The sequence below is a fragment of the Lycorma delicatula genome, chromosome 9 (genome assembly GCF_047948215.1).
Source record: "Lycorma delicatula isolate Av1 chromosome 9, ASM4794821v1, whole genome shotgun sequence".
In the NCBI taxonomy this organism is placed as follows: domain Eukaryota; kingdom Metazoa; phylum Arthropoda; class Insecta; order Hemiptera; family Fulgoridae; genus Lycorma; species Lycorma delicatula.
The window spans coordinates 26447172-26470928 of NC_134463.1; the positions used below are offsets into that span (position 1 = coordinate 26447172).

At 31.2% G+C, this 23757-nt stretch overlaps 1 protein-coding gene across 1 annotated transcript in view; it reads right to left on the reverse strand.

The window, feature by feature from the left end:
• Nucleotides 1-229: 229 nt before the first annotated feature.
• The window catches only part of LOC142330438 (uncharacterized), a 39363-nt gene continuing 15835 nt past the window's right edge, over nucleotides 230-23757 (reverse strand). The window contains exon 5 of the mRNA XM_075375673.1: nucleotides 230-362. Coding sequence (XP_075231788.1) covers nucleotides 345-362 — 18 coding nt within the window. The 3' untranslated portion in view covers nucleotides 230-344. The remainder of the gene's footprint in view (nucleotides 363-23757) is intronic.

Sequence of the window (23757 nt, forward strand, 5' to 3'; positions counted from 1 at the left end):
AAAAAAAATTAATATAAATAGTTAAATAAATGAGTAAAAATGGTTTAGATTAATTAATTTGTTATCTATTTGAAATAACTTTTTATAAATTATAACAATAAGTTAGGTCCAAGTACATTTTTAAATAAAACAAACTACAAACATTTTACGAGATTTTACAAACGTTTTCACTCCTAAAATTAAATTTTTTATAAAATTTTATATATATATATCAATTTTAAAGCAGAATTGCAATTTTGTGGCAGAAGAATAGCGTAATTTGTCTTTCATTCGGCAGGTTGTGGATTCGAATACCGGTCATACTTAGCATTTCTTCAACTATTATACATCACAAAGCTTTGGGCTTATGGTGAATTAATTATCTTGAAAAAAGAAAACAAAAAAGAATTAATAAAAAACTGAAATAGTATTTCTTAATACATATTATTATATTCCTAATGCATACGTCAATCTGTACAACTAGTGAACAATAAGCACCCCCCCCCCCCCCCCCACTGACGGACAACGAAATTAGGATGATATGACATGTTAATGACTTTACAGACTCAGGCTGATCATTCTTGAGATGTGTAGTTAATTGAACCCCAACCATCAAAGTACACCGGTATCCAATGTCTAATTATTCAGATTCGTATAAAAGAACTAACTTTTACTAGGATTTAAATCTCAGAACCTTCGACTTCGAAAAACAACTGATTTGCGACGAGTTAATTAATAGACCTACAATTAATTAATAGACGAGTTAATTAGTAGGCTAAAAAAAAAATCTCATGTGGACACCACATGAGTTTTTTTATATATTTATACTTTATTACATTTTTTTCATATTTTTTGTTGTTATTATTATTATTGAATTATTATTTATTGCAAACATTTTTTTACAATCACAGATTAATAATTATTAATAAATCAATATATTTAAATAAAAAAAATAAACATAAAATAAAAAAAAGGAAATAAAGTAGGATTCTCGCCGATGTGACTTCCCCTTGTAAGATCCAAATATTTCATTAATTAAAAATCACTTATGATATATCGTTGAAAAGCTCATAATGAGGGCTTATGACTGCAGTTAAGAAAAATTCGAAATTCGATTAAGAATTTCAGTTAAGAAAAAGCCCAACATCCAAATTTGTCAGATTTTGACTTTTTTAGACACTTTTCGTTCAGTCGATTGCAGTCAGAAGGGGGAGGTCCACAAGTAGATGTTACATTAGTCCTAAATAAAAAATTTCAACACTCTACAGCTAATCGTTTTTGAGTTATGCGAGATAAGTACGTACAGACGTCACGCCAAAACTGGTCAAAATGGATTCAGGTATAGCCAAAATGGATATTTCCGTTGAAATCTGAAAACCGACATTTTTTGCGATTACAGTACTTCCTTGTACTGTACAAGGAAGTAATTACACTGATTAAAAAAAAATAATACTCTTGTCTATCTTTTCTCAAAATAAAAAATGGTGACAACTACTTTTACTATTCTTTCCGGCATTGAGAAAATCAATCGATTTCAAGATTTTCCCTTACAGCTATTAAAAACTATTATTAATTTTGAAGAAATTATTTTTATTAAAAAAAAAAAAAATTACGAAGTGTTTCCGACTGAAATATAAAAAACCAAAATTGTATGAAAATATCGAAATGTGTTCCAGTTGAATGAATATGCAAAGTCTTATATATATCTTGATCAAAAACTCTGTTAAATCAAATGTGTTTCATTTGAAATGTCTAATACTTCATTCTTGACAAAATGATTCGCATAGATTGATTCTGCAATTAACTACAGAATGAATGAATAAGATTAATATTCTTTGGTAATTTTTCAGTAAACTACAATTATTTATAGCTGAAAGTATTAAGATCTCACCTATATAATAGGATTTCCCCTCTTCAAAATATAAAGACTAACAACAATTTATTAATGTATTAAGCCTACCTCCGTGGCTGAGTAGGTAGCGTCTCGGCATTTCGTACGGAGGTCCTGAGTTCGAATCCCGGTCAGGCATAGCATCTTTTCATACACTACCCAATTTCCAGTAGGCTAATATGACCACAACTGATGATGCCCGCTTTTCATAACTAATATATTAATATCAGATCATACACTATTAGCACACTACCTACATAAGTGTATTATAATCATGTTCCTTTTTTTTCCACAATCTAATTCGAAACCAGTTTTATATTACATATAATGGGATTTTTTTTTAACATAGATAACTACAAATGTTCACCAAATAAGGATTTCAAACAACTGAAAGTTGTATAATTCAGAAAAGGAATAACAATTAAAATTAAATTTCCAAAGTGGTACCCAACAAATGTTTAGGAATATTTGTACAAATGTTAACAAGATAAATTCCACATATATAAATACCTACGGACAAAGAAAAAAATTGGTACATCCAATCTTTCTTTTTATCCTGTTTATCCTCTAGGAATTATCGTTCAGGTATTACTTCAGAAGATGAATGAGGATATGTGTGAGTGTAAATGAAGTGTAGTCTTGTACAGTCTCAGTTCGACCATTCCTGACATGTGTGTTTAGTTGAAACCCAACCAATAAAGAACACCGGTATCCACGATCTAGTATTCAAATCCGTACAAAAGTAACTGCCTTTATTATTTGGAAGTCTCTGACTTCCAAATCGAGAGTTCCAGCGTTAATCTAGCGTACATCCAGTCTAAAAATATTTAGGGATACGTTTACGCATACATTACATTGAAACTCGTTAGGTGTGAAACGACGACATTTGTACAAAACTCTGGTAGGTGATTTTTTTTTTTGACTGATCATACTTTTCTTTGTATAGAGAGAGTCCATGAAGAAACGGAGAAACTTTCAAGACGAGTTTTACTAGTGAAAATAATGAAAAATCTGATAACCCAGTTGCAGGACTTTCCGGTACCGCGGTTTTTTATGCACGACACACACTAACACACACATACACACACGCGCGCGTGCGCGCGCACTTTTTCGTTTATTTAATACAATCATTCTAACTAAAGCGCGCGCGCCTATTGTATTTAATTTTTGCGGTTGTGGTGGTGACGGTACTACCAGCCACTTTACATACTATTCATTTATTTAATTCTACCTCACACCTGTGACGTCACAACCAGCAGACGACTACAACAGCTGTACGTGAGTGTTACACTAGCGCTCCTTGTGGTGAGAGGGGTGTTATTGACGCAGTATAATCACTTAGCTACTAGTTTATTTAAAGCATTTTTTGTGGTGGGTTGCGATTTTGCGAAAAATTTTCTAAAGAATATTACTTTTTTTTAATTGTTAACGAATTTGCCTAAGAAAAATATGATCTTAATTAGGCGAAATTTCAAGATACTGAGGGTGACCTTCTACAGTCTCAACACCTTTGATCTTTTAAATTGAAAATTTAACGGAACCAATGCCCCATATATAGTACTAATCTGAACAAGTTGATCAAAATCCGGTCCAGTAGTTCTGAAGATATAAGGAGTGCGACACATGCACATACGAACATCCGAAAAATTTCCATCCGATTTTTTTTAATTCTTTAGATGTCAAATCGTCAAAGTCCGGTGAAAACCGCATATGCCCAAACTTGACCGATTACAATACTTTTCCTTCTAAAGCTATAGCTTTGCTATAGTGCTCTACATGGGAAAGTAAAAATTCATAAAGATATGTTTGGAAATGCTTTGTTTTCGAGTTACGGCTAATGGTAGATTTTCGCCGGATTTCAGCTCTTCTAATAAAAAGAAGCCCTACTGTAATTTTTCAGGCTCAAATTAAGCAGTAAAGTTGATGATTTCTTATGTAATTTAAGTTACGAATTAGAATAAAACTCCTCCCAGAACTTTAACTCCAGTAGTTTTAAATTGTCCGATGTAAAACACAAAATTTGGTATCTAAAAACAAGTTTTTTTTACGTTTCCAGTAAAATTAATTAAATGATTAATAATTTTAATTTATTAAATGATTAATAAATGTGTAAGATTTAGTAATAAAATTAGTAGAGAATTGAATTCTGAGAGAATTAATGCAAATACAGCTAATAAAATTAAGTAAAAACTTTCAAAAATCGGTTTTTTATTGAAGCAAAACAGACGAAAAATAACAGAAAATCGTATTATTCTTTCTGTATGTAATAAACATTCTTTTTAAAAATGTGTATCAGCATTTCCGAACGGAAGGGCCATTTCCAACGTGTTCGTTTTTTGTTGAACGACAAGTAAATTATAGTTAAATGATGAACATCGTGTGATTCAGCATATTCAGCGTAGCTCAGGCACTTATATAGTAAAAGTGAAAAATAAAGTACATGAAATGACAAATGGTAACACAGTAACAAACCTCAGTTACAGTAATAGTTCGAAATTCACTCCTTCACAATTTACACGCCACCGACGTAAAATATTTCCGGTGGCTTTCCGTATCATCTCAGGATCGTTTTGTATAGATTCAATAGCATTTCGTATTTTAATTAGTATTTCTTCTTTAGTATTAACTTTTTGTTGGTATACTACTGTTTTCGGATGGCCCCAAATGAAGTAATGTAGTGGCGTTAAGTCATGTGATCGTGGTGGCCAATCGACTGGTACACCGCTTTCAATCCAGTTTTAGAAATTAGCATTCAAGTAGTTTTTAGCTAAAAAGAAAAATGTGGCGTTGCACCATCGTAATGGAAAATCATTTGAAGTCTATTTTGTAAAGGTACATCCTCCAAACAGACCGGAAAATTATTTTACAAGAAATGAACGTATGCAATTCCCGTAAGGTTTTCATCGAAAAAAAATGGTCCTCGAATTTTGTCATAAATAATGTCACACCAAACCAATGTAAAATCTACATTGGAAACTAGTTTTCAGAGTATCATGAGAATTGTATTCGCTCCATAAATGGTTATTTTTAGAACTGAAGACACAGTTTCCTATAAAAGGAGCTTCATTTGTAAATAAAATTGAATTTACCTTATCAGCGTTGTACAGAATCTTAATCGCTGGGGGTAATCTGTTGGCCGAAAATTTTGAATTTCTACAGCCGGAAAGGGTAAAGATTTTCTTTCTGTAGGATACGCCACATTTTGTTCATTGAGAAACCAGTACTAATGAAATTCGCCTTGTACCTGTGCCTGGGCCACGATTTATTGGGGGTGAGGGAGGGAAATAAATTTAAAATGGGAACAGTGGTCATTTGATATACTCGTATCATAAAGAGCTCGATGCGACGAGAAAAACGATACAATTAAAACTAAATTGCTGATATCGTCCAATCCAAAATTGCGGCCATCAATGTGTTTCTTATAGAACTATAATTGTATGTTACCCTTTAATTTTGTTCTTTGAGCTGTTCCGATTCTCTCTTTGGACATCTTCTCCGATAAGAGAGGCTAACTCAATATGCCTCAATTTAGAGTTTTCTGTCTTCAGAGGAGACGGGGGGGACAGTGGAGGCTCAAAAATTTTAAATGGGATATATGGTCATGTGTGATACTTGTTTAAAGGTCTTTGTGAGACAAGAAAAGGTATCAAAAAAATTAAATTCTGACTATTTAAACCAAGATGACGACCAAATGTCATTTTTTCATTAAAAATTAATTATTAGAATTTTTGAAAATATGTGTATGTGTGCAGGTAAGAATTTCATATATCATTCATATATATATATTCATATATCTACATTTTTGGGTTAATTTTACCCAAAAATGTAGAGCAAGGCACAGACAACATAATGAGTGTTCCTAAATTTTTTGTTGAAGTAATTTGGTCATCCACCATAAAAGTTCATTCTTAAAGAATATGGTTTTAATATTATATTTGTTAGAGTAACTTAAATTACAATTATAATTAGATTGAATAAGCTTACTTTATTAAAATAACCTAAAATGGTCAAATTATAAGATTTAATATACGGTTATTGATTTGTACCATTTGACTACTAAAATTAAGATTAAAATTTTATATTTATATACATTTTTTCATTTATTATATGATGTTGCCAACATAAACAAACAAATCTACTAAACAGTACATATAATTAATTTATTACATATTCAACATGCCTCCTAAAATTTGTATTTTCTTTTTTTATATTCAACGCATGCCTCCTTAAATTTGTAATTGTTTTCCTTTTCTTGTTAAAAACTCATTTTATATCAATTACCTTTTTTATCTTTTGGCTTTTCAACTAGTTTCAAAGTTTCTATTTTTCTATTCGTAGCTTTTTTAAAATTTTCATAGCATTACCTTCTCATATGTATTTGGTTCAATTACATACAAATTACACATACATAATTAGTTACAAAGCCATCATTTACATTCCTACTATTTTGATTTCTTATTCTCACTGACTGTTCAGGTTCTATCATTATTTTAATCATTAGTTTTATTTGCTTTAGACTCTCTACTTGATCTGAAATTTTAATTTTATCATTAATTACATTATCTTTAAAATTTAAACCTCTTGTATTCTCTTTCTTTTCAAATGTCTTGTATTCTTTTCAATTACATCATGTTTTGCATTTATTATTTCATTATTTAGTAGAATTTGGTATCTTACTTCTGTATGTCCTAACAATATTCATAATTTTGCTTTATCATCCCATTTGGATTTTTTTAATTGATCTAATGATCAAATATTCGCACAAAACTTGACTTCCATTCAGTTTTAAAAACTTTAAAACCCAACAGTGTTAGGTAGAGTTGTTATTCAAGTAAGTGTAAGTTGCTATTTTAATTACTTTTGGCTAATAAATATTAACTTTTGCTTCAGCCAACAAATGCTTATTCATATCCATAATTGATTGTATATTTCTGCCAAACCATTTAACTCATGACTGTAAGGTGGGCATGGAATCATACACAGACCCTTCTTATTAACAAATTGATATACATTTGTGTTCTACAGTAATATTTTTAATATAACATACTAGATTTTTTGATTTTTTGATCACTCAAATTTTCTATTATATTGACGTAATTTATGACACAATTATAAATTTCATACTTAAGAGTTAATAAAAACTTTTGCTAGTTTACTACAATTAATTATGAATGATAAAAAATATCTTTCACCATAACTGATTACTGTTGCATGAGACCCATTTAAATCAGTATGATTAATTTCTAAAATTTCTTCGGCCTGTTTTTTTTTTACTTTCAAAAGGTAGGTTATGTATTTAATTTTTTATGCATATTACACATTTCACATATTCTGATTCTACTTTTTTTTGTATACCAATTAATATTCATTTTTACTTATAGTATTTAAATAATTAAAATTTTTACATCGAACAAACAATACCATTTTCCTTAGTCATTTTAATATTACTTTTATTTTTTAAACTTAAATCTATTCTTTTATTCTGTTTATAAATTACTTCATCATATAATATAAATTACCTTCCTTTATAATGAATTGTCTATTTCGATTAAAAATTTACTATTTTATTTTTAATTGTTGCTTTAGAATAGCTTATTTCATTTCTTTTACATAAAAAACATTTACAGAGTCACTTCATTATTATTTCTATGTACTTGAAAATACTGCATGTATTTTACCTACTTTTGTAGCAGTTAACACACAACCATGTCGTAATTTTACATACTAGTTTTTCCAAAACTATATATTCATAAAACAATGTGACCAGTGCAACCACTATCAAATATCCAATTTATCTGATTCTTATCTAATCTATTTTTATTATTGTTATTAATCTCGGATGTATTTACTTCAGTAATAAAAAAATTTCCATTGTCACAATGTTCCTTTTGATGATCATGATTATTTGTTGACCAGTTTGTTGTACTTCAACTTTCCATCTTGATGATTTCCTCGGTCATGTAACCATCCTTGATTCTGTTCTCCATGTTCTCTATTTCCATGCAGATGATAATTTTCCTTTCAATTCAGCTGAAAATGCATTTGACTTAGGAAAAATCCTTCAGTTTGCTTTGTTTGATTTTTTTTCAGTTGTTTTCAACCTTATTTTATTTTTCAAGTATTCAACCATTCTTCTGATAATACATCAATTAAATCTATAATATAACTTATAAGGTGGCACAAGTGCTTTCAACATGAATCTTAGTTTCTCCTGTTTGGTGATTTTTACATCAGCCATTTTAAGCTTGTTTCTGCTTTCTCAAATTCATGAAAAAATAACGTCACTCCTGAAAAATTTTAATTTTGATACTTTCAAGATTATTTCTACATGCAAACTTTTTAATAAATTTTATATGCTGAATTAAGTTCACCAATATATTCCAGTTGTTTATTCAAAAAAGCTCTTCAGATACAGTTTGTGGCTGTAATATCAGCTTCTTTGCAAACATCAATATACTGGCATCTCTTTTTTCTCTTATAGCAACATCTTTAAAATTTTTAAACTCAAAAAAATTGAGAATTCTTTTTTCCGATTTGAATACTCAGTCCCATTGAAAAATGAAATCACAATATCATATTTCTGTGTATTTTGCTTACCTTTTAATTGAAATTATAAATTACTTCTTTTTAACTTTCAATAGCCAAAAAACATTTTTACATAAAATGAATAAAATCACCTTCACTTAGCAAGGAAGATGTGGATGTTGAGGAACCCAGGAGCAAGAGGAAATGACTCCACCTATGTCAAGGAACAGAAATCACCTATCCTCTACTCGCAATGTGAGTTGCCATATCCATTGCTAGTTATTTTGACTCAATGGGGTAAAGTAAACAGGTTATTGCTAATTCCATATGTAGTCTTACCTCTTGTAAAGCCGAATAATAGGTAAGAAGCTAATATTTTTGTCAAAGTGCAAGATTTTTGGGGTCCCGAAGTTTATTGTGAATGCACCATGCTCTGGAATAGTCAGTTTAGTAATGTAAATTTATTTATTTAAAGTGAACATAAACATAATAATAGCATGAATTATATAAATTACTAGAGCACCATTAGGGATTTTTGAACAAGAGCTATGGAAAGAATTTTTTCAATACCTTAGGCCTTCATTCACACCAGCAATGAGGAAGTCCCTTCTACCCTCTTAGATACAGAGTACAACTGTACTCTGTATGATCAATTGATCATATGATAATTGTTCGGGACATCCTCAAGACATCTCACAATTTATATCTTTATGGCTACAGTGCGAGCAACATTTATAATGAAGTTCTTTTCAGTTTTATGATCTCCGTATCAGTACATCTGGTCTTTGCTAAGTTTGTGAATATAGAAGAAAACAGACATGACTCAAATTACTTTGCCTCTCAAATTCAAGACGTCCTTGACGAGTATGGAGCCCATAAAGTTTTTGTACTGATGCAAACTTCATCAAACTAAAGAAACTTAGTGGAAGTGCATAATGGAGCATATTTGTGTCATTTTCAGAAAACTCCAGACTGTGATTCTCAGGGGTCTTCAAAAGCCACTATATTGCAATGGCCACCCAATCAAGAAAGGGAAGAGGATGGAAGTGGAGAGGAGAATGATGATGAAGATGAAGATGGCATGGAAAGTAGTGGTAGTGAATTTTAAAATTATAAATTAACTACTTAATTATAAAATTAACTTATGTTAAAATAATGTATTAATTATAGTTATTAAAGAAATTTATATGTCTTTTTAATTTTAAATATGAGGATTACAGTAAAAAGCTGGTTGCAACATATTTTTAGGCTCATACAAATGTGTCCTTTATTACTCAGAAGCAAGGGCACAGTGGTAAAAATGCACATTTATACCTATTTTACAGTACATATTTTATCAGTGAGTATTTTTAGAAGAAAGGGATGGGTGTGAAATGTAGATTCCCACTAAAAATAATTAATTCCCGGGAATATCCCCTAAAAAATCGGGAATTTACCCTTTACTTGGAATTTACTCTTTTACATGGAATTTCTTTATTGCCTTGAATTCCTATGTTGAAGGAAAACTGAAGAAATTGTAAGGTGTATTGCAATTGCCGTGAATAAAATAGATCCCCAGCGTTTTCAAAATCCTTTCAATATTTAAAAAATGTATAATAAAAGTTAGTGTTATAAAATAGACGTCACAGGACTTTAAAAATATTAAATCCAGATCCTTTTTAAACAAAATTTCATTATCCTAAAATTACTACAGTATACAATACATCTATTAATAAACAGAACTGAAGATAGAGAATTTAAACATTTTCACTGCAATTGCACTTTAAATGTAGACAATGAAATTTCTTGTGAAAGAGAAATTAAAACCAAGTAAAAGGTAGGTTAAATACTTATTTAATGTTTAATGAACATCCCTTTTGTTAGGAGAAATCTTCCCACAGCTTATTTTATTTCATTACGGTGCTAAATAAAGTAATCTTTTTTACCAATTAAATCCGTATATTGTGTACAATAGTAATAATGATAATCATACAAATGTAGATGTATATGTATACACTTATTATTTTTTTTTCATTTATGTTACGGCGTTTACAGTAAACTTTTTATTGTTATAAGAATATATTTCAACTTCCACACAAACAACTGTCAAAGAAAATTAGCTCCAAATCGATAAATATAAAATAACCAAAAGAATATTATATATTGTTCATATCAAAAGGTTCCATCAGTCTGAAGCTGCAAATCCTACATTCTAAAATATATTTTCAGAAAAGTGTAGTAAAATAAAGGTTTCTAAAGGAATCCCACGAGAAAAAAAATTAAAATGGATGTAAACAATCCGTAGTTCAGCAGACCAACAACTTCAGATGTAAAATATAGAATTAAAAGAAAAGACAAGTAACATATACATTGATAATTATGTACATGAATTTAAGTATTCAATGTGAGTTTATAAAGGGTTTGTCTTGATATAAATTGATTTCAACGTTATTTCAATATCGTCAATTTTGTGCTAAGTTGAACTTTAAATCTCCATAATAAATATCAGAGCCCAGTTAGTGCTGTAGGAAAATCTTTACACTGTTTGCGCTGGGGAAAAATTAGATTAACACACTAGATTTCTTATGATCAAATCTGAGATATATATACTAAAATAATAACTGACCTAGTGTTACGAACATTATTTTCAATTGCGTCATTTATGCGACATTACGGAGAAAATTAAAACTAGTTTGCAAAACTGATGTTTTAGGTTATTGTCATATTATGTTCCTATATGCAAGTTTGACACACTGATTTTTTGAAGAGTTCTCTTATTTTGGCTTCGAAGGGATTATTTTAAAAATAAAATGCTGTTGCTTTATTTCATTATACATCTTTGCTTGGACATTTTTACTGTTCAAGCAGTGGCTAAAACTACAAAGGAAATTGTTGTGACCGGTCAAAATTTTGGGTGCGGAATTTTTTTGCAGACTTCAACGTTTCATCACCTTATCTAATTAATAAAAACACAAAAATAACAATGGAAAATTCGGAAAAATGTATGTATGTACATACGTTAAATTTTTGTTAACCTGTATTTTGATATCTCTGTTTTGTCTGTGAACATTAAAAATTAAAATTTGCCTCAAATTATTTCTATATCAGAAAAATAGGTGAGGTATTTACAGTCATTTAAAAATTGTTTTCCATTTTGGTTTAACAAGTTACTTGACAAATTAAAATTTATCGAATTGATCAATTGGTCTATTTTAGTTATTAACATTAAAACCCCTATGACGTATTTGAAATAAAAATCTGTCATGGGCAAAGCCGGGATAATTATGGAACTCTTTGCAGACATTTTTTGTTTGTATGGCTACTTTCCCGTGTTCAAAATGAAATATTTGATTATTAATTGTACTACACTATTCATATTATATTATATATTTCCTATTAGATATTTTCCTATTTGGACGACAATCTTCGGTATTCGTTCAAAAAAAAATCTTATGTGGACAATACATGACTTCCTTGTACGCCTATTAAAACTAAATTAAAAACTTCGGATATTTTTTTTACATTTTTTTTTGTTGAATTATTCATCGTAAAATTCTTTTTACAATGAGAGGTTAATAATTATTAATAAATGAATATATTTAAATTAAAAAAAAAAAAAAGTTAAAAAAAGGGGATGAAATCTGATTCGAACCGATGTTTCTTCCCTTAAGATCCAAATATTCTATTACTAAAATTTTAGTTGGCTGTGCTTCTGGAACCAATGAAAATAATTACCTCTTATGATATATCGTTGAAAAGCTCTCAATGAGAGATTATTACTGCAGTTAAGAAAAAGTCAAAAATTAATTTTTTTTGGATTTTGGGCTTTTTGGACACTTTTGGTTCAGTCGATTGCAATCAAAATGGTACGTGCACAACTAGCTGTTACGCCTGTACGTAACAGACGTCACGCTGAAACTAGTCAAAATGGATATTTCCGTTGAAATCTGGAAACCAAATTTTTCGCGATCACAATACTTCCTTTACTTCGTACAAGGAAGTAGAAAAATGTAATTTTCCATAAACAGGGTGAAGAAAGGAAGTGAAATCTCGATATAGTACGAAATTTATTTTAAAAGTTAATTTTTATGTAATATGAAGACTTTTCTTTTCTTTTGAAAACGTTAACTAATGAATAGAAATTTCGACTTATATTAAAATTATATATTTTCTGTCGCGGACAAATTCCATACGATAAAAAAAAAAATTAATAATTTGAAGAGCGGAGATTAGGCAGATTCGCTATTTTTTCCTCTGCTTGTTTTTGTAGTTTTTTCCCTAAAACCCCTCAGGGGTTTTGGAAAACTCTGAACAGATGAAGAAAAAACCTGGAATATTTCTGAATTAAATAAAATATATTTATCAATAAATTAAAACTATGCAGATTTATTTTACGAATATCGGTAATTATTTTTAATGCCGGCGTATAAGTCGAAATCAATTTTAATAGTAGTTACTGATGAGAGATCCACCTTATAAGTCAAAAATATATTTCTGAGATATTTTTACTGATAACTGTACTTATTGGTTATGTCATGGTTACATCATAGCCTCAGCAAGCTCAACTCCCCAAGACAAATAGATTAAATAAACGTTAACGTCTTTTCAGTAATATCGATTTAAGAAAAGATTATCCTTCTCAATTTTATCAAGAGTCTAAAAACAATACGGTTTTAGACGTTATGCTGTCCACCTTTTTTATTTTTCATGTTTAACCTCCGGGAATTAACATTCAGGTATTACTAAAGAGGATGGATGAGGATGATGTGTATGAGTGTAAATGAAGTGTAGTCTTGCACAGTCTCAGTTCGACCATTCCTGAGATGTGTGGTTAATTGAAACCCAACCATCAAAGAACACCGGTATCCACGATCTAGTATTCACATCCGTATAAAAGTAACTGCCTTTGTTAGGACTTGAACGCTAAAACTTTCGACTTCCAAATCAGCTGATTTGAGAACGTGATTCGCCACTAGACCAATCCGGTGGGTTTATGCTGTCCACCTCTAAAACTAAAACTTTGATGAGAAATACTTTAAGGGCATTATACAAGACTGAAACTGGAAAACATCTACCTATTTAACGCTTTATATGAAGTATAGTACTGAAAATATATGTAATTCCACAGAAAATATATGTTTTATGAACGTTAAAAAAGAAAGAAAGAAAAATCAGGAAATTTTCGAGAAGGTACGGAGGAAGATTAAAAAGAAATAAAATTATTAGAAAAGTAAAGTCATAGAAGAGACAAATATATAAATATGTAAACGCCGGTAGAAAAAAAAAACCGACAAATATTTGTGACAGGAGACTGTTCAAAAATTTTTTTTTCTGGGCGCACAACTAAGTATTGTCACCAGCGTCCGGATACAATATTTGTATGGTAGATAAATAACATTAACTAAATTAAAAATTAAATAAAAAACTAAAACCCAGTCATATAAAAACACATCATATGACGTATACTAAAAGCAAAATAAAACTACAATGAAATATTTCATTAGTAATGTAAATTAAAACAATAAAATTATCAGCCTTACCCCAAATGGCAATATACTACAGAAAAATTAAATATTTGAATATAAACGGACGGCCTTAAGAAATCGTAAACATTCGTAAAACGTTACGAATATTGTCTTATTGTATTTCGGAAGAGAGCCTCTAGTTTAAATTTCCGACGCAATGCCGCACAACAGACACAATCCACAAGGGTGTGGTGTACAGTTAGTTGGCAGTTACAGCGAATGCAAACCGGTGCATTGGTCTCAGTCATGAGGTATCCATGAGTAATCTAGTGTACTCTATTCGAACCAGGGAGAAAAATCTCCCTAGCAAACAATTTCCATGCAGTAACTTCGAAGTTACTGCGTGGTATGCAGTTACTATGGTGAATTAATCATTCAAAAAAAATTTTCCACAGAATAGATCAGGTATCACCACTTTATCAATAGAGCTTTCAAAAAGTGAAAGAATTTGTTTTTTGCATATTTCTACATACATCAACTTAGTCTTCTCTAACATCATACTGTACCTTTTCTTTAAACAACAAAACGCATAAATAATAATGATGGCATACGTATAGTAAAAAATAATATTTTAAACTGATTTTAGCAAATACTTTCCATAACATTCTACGAAAACCTACGTACTTATTGAAAAATTAAAGGTTTACTGAAAAGTTCAGTAATGTCCTCAAAACAAAACAAAAAAATTAAAATTTCCATGAACTACTTTTTTTACAGAACAAAAAAATATATATACGTATATGTGAGTTAAATAAATCAAATTACAGTACTACAAATCCAGAACTAAATCAACTGTAACAACTTATCCAGAAATCTATACCGTAATTCCGTACCTGCGTATTTCCTCTGAGTCATTTCCGGTCATATCTAGAACTACTGTCAACTGTTTATTTCCTATATTCTACATTCCTGTCTCGACATTGATTACATACACACGCGCGCACGTTTGTATAATGTATTTTACACCATAAAATTATTCTACGTCAAAGGAATAATAAGAGAAAATAAAAATGATAAAATAAACAAATAATGAATCGTATACTATACTTTTATTACAATTACTATGAATATTTGTATTCAAAGTAAACGAATAGTTAATAAAACAGTACTAGAAGCAACATTTTAAATCTGTTCAGGTTTCTCATTCTCACTATTATTTAAAAGATAATATTCCTTCCCCTCTCTTTCTCTCTCTCTCTCTTTACAAACACACATATATATATATATATATATATCACAAAAAAAATATATATATATATGTTTTTTTTTGTGATATTTATAAATATTCAAAAAATAACAATTCAACCACCAAAACACAGAAATAGAATATGTTATTCTTTTAATTTTATTAGCATAGTGGTCAATACGTTGATGAACTATCTGAATTTAAAATATTCGTATATATATATATATATATATATATGTATGTATAAGTAGCTTGCAAGCGCGCATGTTGTTTTAAAAATGTATCTATTTAAAAATTCAGATCGATCACTTTCAGTGATAGCAAAACCTCTCATACACAACTAGTCGTAATTCTATCTGTGGATTGATGTATTTGAATCAGTCCTATTAACGGTTATCAATATTTTTGACTATAAGATTGTAAGCTTAAATAAATTATTCAAAGATTCTTATGATTCGTGACTTCTGTAGGATATAATTTCACACAATTTTCAATTTTTACAACATTCAAGGGGTAACAATACAACTTTTGATTTTTTATCTCTATAAGCAGCTTATATATGTTATTTATAAACTGTATAAACTACTGTAAATAAATAAATACTGTAATGCAGCAGTCTTACAGCTTTGTAAAAAAAGTGTGACGTCACACTTTTCATGGGTTCAATTAAAACTAGACTGAATCTATGAAAGTTATGACGTCTCGTTTGTTTCTTAGGTGTGTTACTTTTAAACGTATTTTAATATTACACAGTTGATAACAGTGTACTTTGGTGGTTGGGATTTAATTAACCACACATCAAATGAATGGTCGGCGTTAGTCTATACAAGACTACGTCAATACATATAACCAGAAACATTAATATATTAATAAATGGACTGTATATTTGTTAATGTAGTTATTTATGTATTCGATGATGACTATTCTTAAATAAGTTTCAAGATTTCAAGGGAAGATAAGGAGGTAGACGTGGCCATGGAGCGAGAGGTACCCCAGGAATTAATACTGGAGCCCCTGCTCTGCAACATGGCTTACGACGGTCTGACCTAAGGACCTCACCTGGGGTGGACTTACCGCTTTCGTCGACGACCTTGCGGTTGTTGTAATGGCACGACGGGTGGAAGAAGTTAAACTACTGGATGATCAAACTCTAGTGAGATTGGTGGGGTGGATGGCAAAGAGAGCCCTGAAGATCTCGACAAGTAAGACGGAGATGGTGATTATGTGGGGAAGGAAACATATTCCTAAGCTTGCTTTTAGTTTGGAGGGAGTTGAGTTGGCTCCCTCTGGTAGAGCCAGATTCCTAGTGTCTGGCTCGACAGAACTACGGAATACACCACGCATATTGATGAAACATGCAAAAAGACGGAGAGGATGTCCTCGGCGCTGTGCAAACTAATGATAAACGTCGGTGGACCCAGAACGGCTAAACGGAGAATGATAGCTACCACGGTAACGTCAATGGTTTTATATAAAACGCTAGTTTTGCACGGGGCATTGGGGATAGCGCTAAATAAATTGAAAATTGAAGGATATACAGAAGATTAGCTATCTGGATGGCGCAGGGTTACCGCGCAATCCAGCGCGGAGCAGTGCTGGTTATAGCAGGGATGCCATCGGTGAGTCTAATGGCAGAAGAGTGTTGCTCCACATACCACGGAGTAGAGAGGTCGGAGGCTAAGAACACACTGTTGAACAAATGGCAGGAAAGATGGCACAATAAATACCTGTGTAAGAGAGGTAGGCGGACGATCCCATACTGTCAATATTTTGGGCAGGTTGATAATGCTGAACACACGCTTCTGGGGTGCCTTAGATGAACCCCACTACATTGGGGTTCCCCAATGTGACCGTTCAGGGGAGAGTGCTCTCCTGACAACAGGATTGCCTCCGCTGGGGTGCCTCCGGGGGACGCTGGAATCTGCCGCTTGAAGGCAGCACAGGTGATCTCGTTGACACGCGCGGTGATGAAATATGTCTTAAGATAGTCCCATCTCCGCATTGTGTGAGCGGGAGGGTTTTTAGTGGGTTCCTGTTTCGGCAGGAAACCCCGCCATCCAGCAGTACGGGCTGCTGGGCGTCTGGTTATAGACTTTCCCTCTTCCAACGCAAACAAAAGATCCATGTAGCTAGTTTTGATGCAGTGATTCAAAACAGTTTTTCCTCCTTTAACACGTCTTCAGGAAAAGCGAACATGCTGTAAAAAAAAGATGTAGGACAGTCATTAACAAAAATATATGAAACCCTTTTTTTGGTATAGAAATATAATGGACAATACTGAAGCTCTAAAAATAAGGGAAGGTAAGAAGAAAAATATAAATGAAAAAATGAGAAAATATTGTATTCTTTTTATTAGTCACAAACAATAAAAACGTTGCGCTCTTGTTTCTGGTCTGAATATAAAAATACCAAAAATGTCGTGGATAAATCACGATGCACATTAGCTTTAAAAGAATTTTATTAAATCACAACCAAGGGGAGGTCCAGTCAACTGAACACCTGATGTTTGACCGCCCTGATCTTGCGGGGGCCAGAGACCGGGTCATTTTGGAACTTAGAGGTCAAGGGGAAAACTGGCCACTCACAAGCGGAAAGTCAATGTGACGAGAACCGCATTGTCGGACCGTGTGGGAGTTCCTTGATGTGGTTGCTATGTTCAACTGACATCAGTAGTTGTTCAACCGACATCAGGAAAAGACTCCTAACGCATTGCTGTGGTTAGCTAACCTTGAGATATATGGCTGATCACCAGCCAATTAGAGCTCCAAGCGCTTATGGTGGACAGGTACTTGCTGGCATTCAGCGATCTAGGCGTGGTAGCGAATAGCTGTCTTGATGAAGTAAATTTTAATTTACGGATGTCATATATATTTCTAGTAGTTGACGGGGTGCGCCTACCCATTTTAGTAAATATATGACAAGTGAGAGGTTTTGGGACACGTAAGCCGGTGGTGTATGGCACCACGCTTAGTCCGCTCACGCTGTTAGGTAAGCTCTAGGAACTATTTAGGACACTGGTCGCTAAACTATTTTGAGGATCAGTAGCCATTTGTGACACAGACATTCGGTCTTATGCTTTAGGGCGACCGAATGGTGTGGTGGCGGGAGAAATGCCAAGCAAACCAAATCACAACCAAAAAAAAAACCTAATATAAAATACAATTATTTCGCCTGTGGTAAAATTAATTCATAACCTTATATGCAATGTAAAAAAAATTTCACAAAAAAAATTGTCTGACAAAGTAATGAATAAAAGTAAGCCTTTCAAAAACAAATATTAATAAAAATAAAACAAAACAATTGAAAAAAATAACAATTATTACAGTATAAATGGGATAAAATCAAATTAAATAGAGTTTAAACTTTGTTCTGGAAACAGTGCAATTATTTAAACCAAATAATCTATTCAAATTGTTATTCTACTCGAAAGACTGTTGCATTCATATACATTTTAAAGCACTTAACATTTTAGTGGTTTAATAGAAAAATGTCGTTACAGAAATTTGACAATGACGCTAACCGCTATTATCTTTTAAGTTTTGAAATTAGTTAGACGTTGAAAAAACCTTAATTTTTGAAAGGTTTTTTCTATTTTTCTTTTATAAGAATTATAAGTAATAGAGTTATCTTTGAAATCTTAATTGTTGTGAGCAAAAAAAAGGCTAATCAATCTGGTATTTATTCCAAGTTTAGTTTATATTGGCTATGGTCTAAACGGTAAACTTGATTTGTGGACAACGTTGGATTACTAATCTTAATCTTTCTTATAGAGTAGCAATTGTGAGTTACATTAGCTTCGAACAAAAGAAAAAGAAGAATTAAATTTATTAAAGTTAATTCAATATTTGTCTTAGTTTCTTTTGAAAATTTTAACAGGTTGATGCCGAATAAATGTTTTTTAATTTATTAACACAGCTAGCCAACCAGTTCTCAAGTTTTATTGGAAACTTTTATGACTCGATTTAACGAATATAACGATAGAACGAATCGATTTAAACAACCGCTTTGTTTTTAATGAATAAAATAAAATCATATCATTTGGCTGAGATTAGTTGCCGACATTCAATGAAAATATAGCAACATAATTGTAAAAAGAAACATAGATCATTTACGTTAAATTATGTATTTACACAATGTGTGCGTTGCAATCGGTTCAACTAGTGAACAATAAGCAACCCCATCCGACGACCCAACCAGATGAAGATGATATGTATGATGTGTAAATGAAATGTCTCAGGCTAACCATTCCTGAGACATGCTGTTAACTAAACCCCAATCACAAAAGTACGCTAGTGCACACAAAGTACACCGTTATCCATTGTTTGGTATTCAAATTATATATGACATTATAAATATTTTGTTATTAAAACACTTTCTACATTGGATGCAAGAGTAAGTGCTGACGGAGAGGAAAAAATTGCATATCTAAAATTTTTAACTTACAATTTAAAAATAAACAGATGTAAAATATAGTTTGAAATGAAAACAAATAATTTGCTAAACTAATTAAAAAGAAATCATGGATCAGAATATTTAACCTTTAAAATGTCTACACGTTTATTTTGATTACTTCATGAATATAAAATTAAAAAAAACATGTAACAGCAATTGGCAAATAGAGCGTATAAAATTAACAAATTAAATATTTCATTTCATAATTTGTAACTGTTAATTAAAAATTGAATATAAAATTAATAAACTACCTTGTATTTGTAACCTGATGAAAACTTAGTTGAAAAAAAATCAACGATTTCAGTGGATATTTTACAATGATTTTAATCGTAGAAAGTATATTTAATAGGTTAACGAATTAGTTCACCATAGTTAATTTAAAAGATACATAATCTTTTTAAAATAGATAACTAGTCTGTAATGTTTTATATATATATATATATATATATATATATATATATATGCCACTATTTAACATATAACGATAATCTAGGTGATTCGTTACTTTTTACGTAAAGAAAAACTAATAATATTGAAGAATAGGGGTAAAAATGGGCTGGCTGAAAAAAATGTTTTTTTCCAAATTCCTCAAAATAGTTCTATTAAGCAAATTATTACCATGCTGTGTACAACTTTGGCAACAGAATGGTATAAATTGCCTCAAAACAATAAATTATACAAACATTTTGTTAAAAATCTATACATACGTAAATAATAAGATATTTTTTAAATGCAGTACCCAAAAAAATAGTAAAACAATTATGAACAAGAAAACATAATTTTCAAATAGTTAAGCAAATACATGCAATTATCTTTGTACTAAGTAATGTGACATTCAAGCAAGAAACTACAAAGTTAGCAGTTGTAAGTGACTCTACAAACGGACGAATTTTTAAAAGCGAAGTTGGTGTAATAATTAATCGTTAAGAAATATAAATTACAAAAGAATAGACACTAAAAATAAAGTGAACAACAAAATAAAAATATAAGAAAGTCAATATAATTTCGGTATAACATTGAATTCGTAATAAAACTAAGACAACGTATCCAGTGCTATCTCTACGAGTTAGTTGTATTTGAAGAAATATCATCTTCATATATATATATGTATGAAAAGTGGTAAGATTCAGAGATAATTATGCTTGCTCGATTAGACAAAATCTTTAATCGGCTAGTATTATCCTGACTCCGTAGGGGAAGGCACCTGACATATAACGATTCCGGTCACCTCACTAACCCCTCCTCTCCTTTCCTAGCCGTGATGGGCTTTACCGGAGGTTATCTTCCAGACTCTTAAACCAAACCTGAGACTGAGACTGAGACTGAGATTACATCTCTCAGTCATCAGTTTAGCCTCGGTCAGGATGCCGCCGATGCAAATGCCAAGACTATCTATGAAAACAAAAACATATACTATTGCTTTCATATCAAGCCTAGTCACGCTCTTACACGCTCTTACAGTAATTAACGCTATTGAATTACATTATCTACCCCCGCGGAAGGGTGAACTCTAATCTAACCAAAGGAGCCACATTATTTATAGATTCAACTGATAAATATTTCAAAATAATTGAACTTATTCAAACACATATATGTGAGCCTGTCAAACCTAATTAAAACCCCCAAATAGCACGCTACATGGAGTATGTTTTCGCAACATCGTGAATTTAGACTAAACAGCCATTAAATATATCAAATACAAAAATGTGAAATACAAAGACCAAAAACAAAACAAACTAACCGGGGGACGATTGCTAAAAGCGCCAACTCTGGCGATCCCTAGCCACCCAGACTGCTATTCTATACTAAACACCCTCTGTAATCCTTTCGAGAGCTAAAAAGCTCATAAACCTTTCGACAATTGGCCACTCATCTCTCACCTACTAATTTACTTGCAAATCCAGGCTCGAACCAATATCCTAAAGCTCTCCATTCACCTCTGCACATCTTAACTCATATTTTGAGCAGATGTACAGCACAACATGCTATGCATGATCGAATAACAAACATTGAGGACACGAACAAAATCAGTTAGGCCAAATCGAGCCAGTCTCTAGATAAATGCGCCGTATCCTGAAAGAAACTGGGTTACGTATCGGTTCGGGTAGATCAACGAGGTGACTCTCAACGTCCTTAGGTCCGAAAAGAGACCATGTGTATATCGCCCATCTACCGTCCTATTCTACTTATCCTAGCAAACACGATAACCTTCCTCCTCTATTTCTCGAATACGCTGAGGAGTAAAGTTCACCTTACTTTTTTCGCAGTGTAACGTGACTGGCGTTCGGATGTAAGGATGTCAATAGGTTTTACATCCGCGATAACAAGAACTGCCTCACGTGAAATAGTTCTATAGCCCCCTTTCACAGTGCGCAACAGGAGACTCTGAGCTCTCAACTGAATATCAGGGTAGGTTTTACAACTCAATCTGTTCACTCAAATTGATGTTCCATAAAGCATAATTGCCTGGAAGACACCTTTATATAAATTCTCGTAATTTTGAAATTTAAACTCCAATCGTGGTTTAACCCTACTAATGCCGAAGAAGGCACCACATGCCATTTTTTTGGCGACACACTGAAAGTGCTCCCTGAATCTAAAATTTTTCAAGGAGCACACTCAAATACCTTTGCACCGAAACATAACGAATAGACCCGCCATAAAAACAAGCTAATTTTGGGTTCTATTTGACAAGTGCCTCTGCCAACGTTTTATTTATCATCATCGATTCATCTTCGTCATAAAAATACAAAAACATAATTTCCGAGGCGGTAAAAACAGTAAATATACCTTAAAAGCATTATTCTTGACAATCTGAAATCAAATATTCAACAACTCACTATTACAAAAAAAGATAATTCTTAAAAAAGTAATACATATTTATATCTGTAATATTCAAAAATTAAATTTTTAATGTAAAATAAAATGAGTAAATATAAAATGAAGTAAACTCAAATAAATATTTTTCAAATCCAAGTAAAAGAAGATACAATAAATAATATGATGAAGGAAATAAGAAAGGAGAAAATTTAAATAAAGTTCTGGCTGCAGGCACTCATTTTTCAACCAGAACAACGATCACGTTAATTGGTTTGAGATCTGGAGCGAAGCGGGCAAACGCTTCTCTGCATAAAAATGTTTCATGAAAATTACGAATTTTTAATTGGAAAGAAAAAGATGAATGCATATTATCTACTTTATGCACGTTATAATTACAGAATATAATCATTTTTTATAAGTTAGCAAGAAAATAACGAAGAATTAGCAATTTATTTTTTCAATTTTTACGGTGTATTATAAAGAGCTTACACCATAATCCGAGAACCAAAAATAAAATAATGCTACAGTATTATTTTGATAAAATATTTCTTTTTTTAATCCTGAAGAGCAGCGAAAATCAAAATAGATAAAAGATGAAAAATTATACGAACAGAGTACAATGAAAAACACAAAAAAGATAACTGTAAAGTGTTTTTAAGGGATCTCACTGAAACAAAAAACAATAGATCGATGTAAAAAAAATCTAGCCCTCAGAAAACGCAGTAAAAAAATAAAGTAAAGCCAACTTTTCACCAACTGAACAGTCTATTATCCCTGCAAAGTCGTACTCTTATTGGCATTAATGCTGCTCTGATCAAATATTTTCATTTTCACACACACACACACACACACACACACACATATATATATATATATATATATATATATATATATATATATATATATATATATATATATATACATACGCACGCACGCGCGCACTATGTTATTATATAAAATGTGGTAATGTGATAAAAAAGTAAGTAAGATAAAAAAGTAAAGTTTTCAGCATAAAATCTTCTATTGAAGACATTAAAAAACAACATGAAATGGCTGTATCAACATATCATAGCGAATTTTATTGTAATAAAGCATTAATTGTTTTATATGAATTGCAACACATATATAATAAAGGTGTTTGAAAAGATTGTAAATACTAATAAAAAAAAATTTGATTTTTCATAAATAACGAATTTATTAATTTATACTTTTGTTATTTATAATATGCATTTATCATTTGTTGATATTGTGTTGCAATGTTTTTCTATACTCGTAAAATGACATGGAATTTTGAGATCTTGTTCTAGACAAAAAAAATTTCTAGATCATTCATAAATTAATGTAATTTATTAATTACTGACATAATATTTAAAAGTTACAGCTTGAAATTTGTTTTTTTC